This window comes from Gobio gobio (assembly GCF_949357685.1).
Source record: "Gobio gobio genome assembly, chromosome: 21".
Classification (NCBI taxonomy): Eukaryota; Metazoa; Chordata; class Actinopteri; order Cypriniformes; family Gobionidae; genus Gobio; species Gobio gobio.
The window spans coordinates 42,771,376-42,778,875 of record NC_137117.1 but is presented as its reverse complement, the minus strand read 5'-3'; the positions used below and the strand labels follow the sequence as shown (position 1 = coordinate 42,778,875).

Here is a 7,500-nt window from a genome sequence, read left to right as displayed (position 1 = left end):
TGTTGATCATTTATATATATTTGACATAAGCAGTATTGTGATCTTATAAGCACATGTGTAGCTAAAGACACCAGAAACCGTTTCAAGTGCACTTACTTTTATCTGGTAGCCATGTTATATTGGATGTCAGTTTATTATTATTGCAAAATAACCCCTTCCGGGCGAGATTAAACCCCTCCTGGATGATTTTTATGACATACGACTAATGGTTCTTGAGGTCTAGATCAACAACTGCAAAGCTCAGACATATGAGTCTGATTCACAAATGAGTTTAAGAAACTCTCTGATTGAATTGGTCATGGTGGTTCTGATAACTGTATGGGCCAGATTAAGGGCCAGATTGACAAAAAAAAAGGCAAATTAGCATGAGAGCGCAATCCCATAAAAGCCCAGATGGGAGTGGAAAGTTCTGTGTGTGATCTACTGACGGACACAGCCGGATCATTTCCATAATGACCAACACAATCTACCAGACCAACACAAATTAGCGTCTGGTTTAAGACGTGCTTTTCGGAGGCCGCATTTCTAGGACCCTAGCAAGGATTTAGTTGTTTAATTGATTAAGTTTAATCGATCGACCCCATAGCCCTAAACCTGCCGGTTGGTAACCCTGTTGAATTATTTAATCTAATTTAAAGCTACACTGTGTAACTTTTTTAGTTTATTCTTAGCTAAAAACACTTTGTTCTTTCAAAAATATATATGCTCGTTAATGGATATTTACTTCTTTCAAGTAATAAAGTATTCTCGTAAGTTTATAATATGCCATTGTAAATACATACGGGTGAGGGTTTGAATGCCGGTCGCCATGTTGCCCCTCCATCTTGAAAGTACATTAGCCAAAGAGGGACATACCCGTAAATTCAAGCTTCGCCTTTGGCGTTTTAACACTCGATGGCACCGTGTCGAATGTGGACGAGGTCGAACTGGAAGACATGTTAATCTTGGACTAAATCGGCCACCGTAGGAGTTAAAACGAAATCGGAATTGAGAGGAAGAGAAACTAAAATTCACTGGATGGTCATATATAGTGTTAGACCGATATATCGGCCGATATTTGCGATTTTTACGTGTATCGGCATCGGCCGATATAAGGCTGCTGCTTTTGCCGATATTTTTTCCCCTGCATTATTTACAGACAGGCGTCCACAGGGTAGCTCTCACCGTCTTCAATCTCTCTCGCTCTCCCTCGCGCATATTAATCAAAATCAATTGAGAATTGACACGATGGTAAAAGGTAGAAAGACTGAAGTTTCACGTGGAGCATTGGGAGATTTTTTCCTGAATTACCGCTGGTGTTGCTCTACAAGAGATTAAGTTCAGTGCACCTACACTCTAAACAATGCTGGGTTAAAAATAACCCAAGTTGGGTTGAAAATGGACTAACCCAGCGATTGGGTTGTTTTAAGCAAACATGTAACCCAACCGCTGGGTCAAAACAACCCAATTGCTGGGTTAGTCCATATTCAACCCAACTTGGGTTATTTTTAACCCAGCATTTTTTAGAGTGTAACCATTTAATGACTAGGTTGTAAATAGTTTTAAAATGAAGTATAGTACAGTCAGTGTGCACTTTATTATGCTGCTTGCTTGTTGATACTGCGTGCAAATAGTGCAATTAATTTATTTATGCTTAAATATTTAATTACAGAATTTATTTTCACCACTGAACTCTTTTTTTCTTGTTCTACCTCACCTGTTTTTACTATTTGTTAAATATTGTTTTTTTTAGTTCAGTAAATGTTCCTTTTTTAAATTGTAAATTTTATCAATTGTGTCATTTTTATGATGTAAATTGAGGGAGCAAAAGCAGTATCGGCTCCAAATGTCGGCTCAAGAAAATCTGCAGCTCGTATCGCTCATCGGCTAAGGCTGATGAAAAAAAATCGGTATCGGCACTAAAAAATCCATATCGGTCGATCCCTAGTCATATACCTTTTAACCGCTAGATGGGGGAAAATATCACACAGTGTAGCTTTAAGTAATTAAGTTTAAAATGGCAATGCCTGCTGTTATGTTAAAAATAAGGTGGAAAAGGTTTGAATCAGGTCTCCTCTGTTGGAGTACAGTTGGCTAGATGGCGCTGTCACGAAAAACTAGGGTCCTAGAAATGCAGTCATGAAACTGCTGCGGCCCTAAAAGTGCAGCCTCCGGTATTGCAGGCAGATAATATTGGAATTGACTAGCGCAAACCTTCATTTTAACACTCTCCTTCCTTAAATTTTAGCGTCTGAAAGGGAAACTCCTACAAATGCACATGCAATAAGCTCAGCCGTAAAAACAACCCCGTCCTCGCCTTTTCAGTGCTCATTTTTCATCGTGACAGTCGTTTTTTTGTACACTCTAAAAAAAAAGTCTCGTAATCATAAGGGAACCTTTTTTAGTGCTATATAGCACCAATTTTGGTGCTTCAGTGGTTCTTCAGAGGTGCTATATAGCACCTTAGTCAAAGAACCGGTGAAGAACCTCTGAAGAACCACTGAAGAACCACTGAAGCACCAAAAATGGTGCTATATAGCACTAAAAAAGGTTCCCCTATGATTACGAGCCAAGAACTATTTTTGGTGCCATATAGAACCTTTTTTTTTTTAGAGTGTAGTAAAAGAGGATTTGCGCTGGCACAAGCTGTAAGTAAATATGTCCCTAAGTCTCTGCACTTACTCATAGATGGCAGTTTCTCCGGGCAGACCTGATCAGGCTTGTATGTAAAGCCCTCCGGGAGGTAAGGAGTGGTGGGAACATCTGTCTCGTTGAAGTTAAACTCATACGTGTAGTCTAAGAAAAATGAGAGAATCAAACGTTCATGCATCAATACATTACAAACATAATCCCCACTATCTTCATGAGAACCAGCAGTTCTTTTTTCCCCTGTGACTACATATCCCATGAAGCCTGGGGTATACTAAAGTCCTAATGTTTTAGATGCCTCCCTATTTAACACATGACACCGTAAAATCTACACTGTAAAAAATGATTGTGATTTTAACGGTATTTTACTGTAAAAATGCTACGGTGAAAAACAGTTAATTGTTTAACAGAAAGTTTCCGTACTATATACAGTGAATAACTGTAATAGATCTAACCTTACATTTCATTTAATTTTACAGTAAAATACCGTTCAATTTACAGTTTTTGGAAGTGAAAAAGAACAAGTCAATGTGTAATTTACAGTGAAAATTGTGAAATTCACAGAATTCCCTGCGTGACACTTCGCATTTGATGTATTTTTATTATTTTTCTTCTTTGTTTTTTCTAATCAGTTATGTACATTAGGGTTTTATGTTACATCTGATGTTGTTAAATTAATGTTTATTAAATTTCATGTGTTACAATGATGGTGTTGTTTAGTGTTTGTGTGAATGACACTGAGCACCTTCTATATATTATTATTGTGATGAGCTTTGATTCATCATGTGATTCTCATTCTCCACTGTGATTGGTGGTTGTCCGTATATATCAAAGGTACATAACAGATATTAATATTTCAATAGATTGGTAATTGGAATTTAACATTATTTCGGTTAATGAAATATGTTTTTCTTTACCGTAAATTGTTTACAGTGTAAACATAATCATTACAATATAAACCTTTAAATTATACGGTTTTGAACAGTAAAATAAAAAATGTTTTACCGTAACTATTACATTATAAACCTTTAAATTATACGGTTTTGAACAGTAAAATAAAAAATGTTTTAACCGTAACTATTACATTATAAACCTTTAAATTATACGGTTTTGAACAGTAAAATAATTTTTTTTTAACCGTAATTATTACATTATAAACCTTTAAATTAGATGGTGCTGTCCCTAAAAAACTAAAACGTTACTGCCGTATTTTTTACGGTAAAGTTCTGGCAACCACAGCTGCCGGTTTTTTACCGTAAATTTTACGGGGATTTTTTTTACAGTGAGCTAGACTTTCTTAAAAAAGCATGCAAACCAATTGCCTTAAAAAAAAAAAAAACAAGTAAAGTGAAATAGGAATTGTATGTTTTACTGACAAATGCGGAGTTCGTAGTTCACTTACACGAGAGTCAGTATATATATTGGGGGGAATCAACATTTGTTTCGGAAGTCAGCTTATGTAATGTTCTCTCAAATATCATTTTTCAGATCAGAAGTATCGACAATTCAACATTGAAGATGACTTTGGGAAATGAGTGAAAGCAGCTAGAGAAAGATAACATGAGTTAAAAGTCCAGTCAAAATGGCCCTGCCTCAAAAACTAACTTAACTTGGGTTTTCTAAAAAAGGCACAGTTTGTGAACAGTACAGATTACTAGATTTTTACTATTAAGTTAAGACATTAAGTAAAGTCAACGTGTCAGTTAGAATCACGGTTGGATTTTACAGAGTAGAAAGCTGATGAGTAGAATCAGATGTTTTCATTAGTGAGATATCTAAAACTAGAACTTGAGTCGAGATACTGTCCTAAAGCCGATCCTACACATATAAACATCTTTAATATGCATCTTATTGAACATTTTCATCAAATCAATGTTGCAAAGTACTATGTTCAAGATGTTTAAAAGCTGCCTTGTTTTATGAATTAAAATACTATGATTGACTAAAGTAGGGGGACCGTATTTTGATTACCGGCAATGAGATACTCAAATGATACTCGAAGTTTACTCAAAGACTACTTATTAATTTTAATACATTTAAAGTATGGATAAAAAATTGTTATATTAGGGCCAGGACAGGACTTGAAAACAGGGAAAACAGGACGTTTGGTCACCCTAGACTAAAGTCTCTTTCTACAGAGCATGGGATTGCAAAACTTTTTTTTATCATAATGTATTTATTTCCTGAGGATATGTTATTGTTATGGAAGCTTGTTTCCACCACACACTCTCAGAAAAAAAGGTACAGTGGAGGTACAATTTTGTTCCTTGGGGAACAAAACGTATAACTGTCCCTTTAAAGGTACACAATTGGCCCTTAGGGTACAATTTCCCCTACAATTAACCATTAGCAGGCAAGTTCGGTCCTAGTGAGTCGATGTCCTGCAGAGTTTGTTTCCAACCCTGAAAGACATCTATAGAAGCTCTTATTGAGAATTAACAGAGGTTTAGATGTTGGTTTTTGGTTGTTGGTCATCATTATGGCGATCAGTGTTTCATTTAGTTGGGCAGTGTAACTCTTGGCTTTTTTATTCGAGTTTGTGGTCTTTGTTACAGTGTTAACAAAACACATACTCTGTTCAAATCAAAAGAAGCCATAAATAAAAATTGTCATGAAGAAAAATGTACTGAACTCATCACTGACTATAACTATTAATAAATTATATTCACCAACAATACTTTCTTGCCACAGATCAGGCATTCTGAATTTTGATTTTTAAATACATTCTAGGGGCAAAAAGTTTACACGCACACAGATATCAAGAATCAGCATATGAATCTCAACAATGGTGACATGCTGCAATGCATGCTGGGAGCCTGGCGTTTTATACTGTGGTGGCTTAGTAGGGTTGGAGTTAAACTCTGCAGAGCATCAGCTCTCTAGGACTGAACTTGCCTACCCCTGACTTATAGGTACAAAAATTTACCCTTAAGGGTACCACCCCAGTGACGGCCACTTGTACCTTAAAAGGTACAATTTTGTACTCTTTTTTTTGAGAGTGCAGAATAAAAAATAAAAAAGGTTATTGCGACTTTTGATCTCACAATTTTGACTTCTTTTCTCAGAATTGTGAGATATAAACACGCAATTCTGACTTTATATCTCGTAAGATGTAAACTCACAATTGTGAGATAAAATGTCACAATTATCTTTAAAAAAAATGATTCTGTGGCGGAAGCAAGTTCTCATACTTTGCTGTCGACAGTGGTGTGTTTATGACGAGGATGAGAGTTTTGTACCTGTGCCGTTGATGTTGTAGGCACTGCGGACCATCTGCTCGAGAACTTGAGCTCCCATATTCCTCACATTCTCACGGATCTGGATTCCGCGGGCCTGAGCCATGAACAGGTATTCATTAACTGACGAGAGAGAGAGAGAGAGAGAGAGAGAGAGAGAGAGAGAGAGAGAGAGAGAGAGAGAGAGAGAGAGAGAGAGAGAGAGAGAGAGAGAGAGAGAGAGAGAGAGAGAGAGAGAGAGAGAGAGAGAGAGAGAGAGAGAGAGAGAGAGAGAGAGAGAGAGAGAGAGGGTTATTATCACTAGAATAACTACTGTACTGACACAACACATAATTATTATGGCCGTCAGTCTGCAGCTTCTGTAACACCTGGGCCATAAGCACAAATTCATCTGCAAAAAGAACAGCAAGAGAGAATATTTCCTACTTAAAGGAATATTTATCCTAAAAGTAAATGTCATTCAATTTCTTTCATGCATAGAACAAAAAAAGGAGATGGATGTTAGGAAGGATGTTTATGCTGCTCTTTTCCATTTAATGAAGTGTTCTCAAGCCATGTGATAGGAAAAATTATTCATTATTAATTTAAATTCTTCCTATCCACTACTTAAATATGCTCATATCCAGTTTTGGCTGAGGAGAAGAGTATCATTGGATATCTGCTTAAGTTTCAGTCTCAAAGCTGTCAGCTTTCAGAGGGCTATACAGCACACAAGTTAAGGGTTTTTTAATGGTATTTCGTTTTTTCGAGCTTGAGCATGGTCATCATTAACTTTCACTGTATTGAGAAAAAAAAAAAAAAGCCTTTTTTGGTTCCATGAAAAAAAGAAAACTATACATGTGTGACATGAACGACATGAGGGTGACACTGCGTTATTTTAGTATTAAATACTATAATTACTAATATTTTTAAATTTAGTTTAAGTACTTTTTTTTCCCACTAATAGTTTTAATAAGTTTAGTACTTCAACTTAAACCTATTTTATTAAAATGACTTGCCAAGGTAACATTTCTAATTTTTGTTTTTCTAACTAATATTCTTTTTATTTTATTTTATTTTATTTTATTTTATTTTATTTTATTTTATTTTATTTTATTTTATTTATTTTATTTTATTTTATTTTATTTTATTTTATTTTATTTTATTTTATTTTATTTTATTTTATTTTATTTTATTTTATTTTATTTTATTTTATTTTATTTTATTTTATTTTTTATTTATTTTTTTTTTTTTAATTTTTTTTTTATCTAAATTAATTTAATTTTCTATTTTATTTTATAATTTTTAATTTAATTTAATTTAATTTAACTTAACTTAACTTAACTTAACTTAACTTAACTTAACTTAATTTAATTTAATTTAATTTAATTTAATTTAATTTAATTTAATTTAATTTAATTTAATTTAATTTAATTTATTATTATTATTATTTTTTTTTTTTTATTTAATTTTATTTATTTCATGTAATTAATTAATTAATTAATTTTTTATTTTTTAATTTAATTTAATTTAATTTATTATTATTATTTTTTTTTTAATTTAATTTAATTTAATTTAATTTAATTTAATTTAATTTAATTTAATTTAATTTTATTTTATTTTAATTTATTTTATTTTATTTTATTTTATTTTATTT

General features: G+C 33.4%; 1 protein-coding gene across 2 annotated transcripts in view; it reads right to left on the bottom strand.

Moving 5' to 3' along the window:
• b4galt5 (UDP-Gal:betaGlcNAc beta 1,4- galactosyltransferase, polypeptide 5) overlaps nucleotides 1–7,500 on the bottom strand; it is a 56,557-nt gene that overhangs the window by 15,512 nt on the left and 33,545 nt on the right. For both annotated transcript variants that reach the window (XM_079803108.1, XM_079803109.1), the window contains 2 exons: nucleotides 5,868–5,987; nucleotides 2,662–2,775 (listed from right to left, as the gene is read on the bottom strand). In XM_079803108.1, the coding sequence (XP_079659234.1) occupies nucleotides 2,662–2,775; nucleotides 5,868–5,987 (234 nt within the window). The remainder of the gene's footprint in view (nucleotides 1–2,661; nucleotides 2,776–5,867; nucleotides 5,988–7,500) is intronic.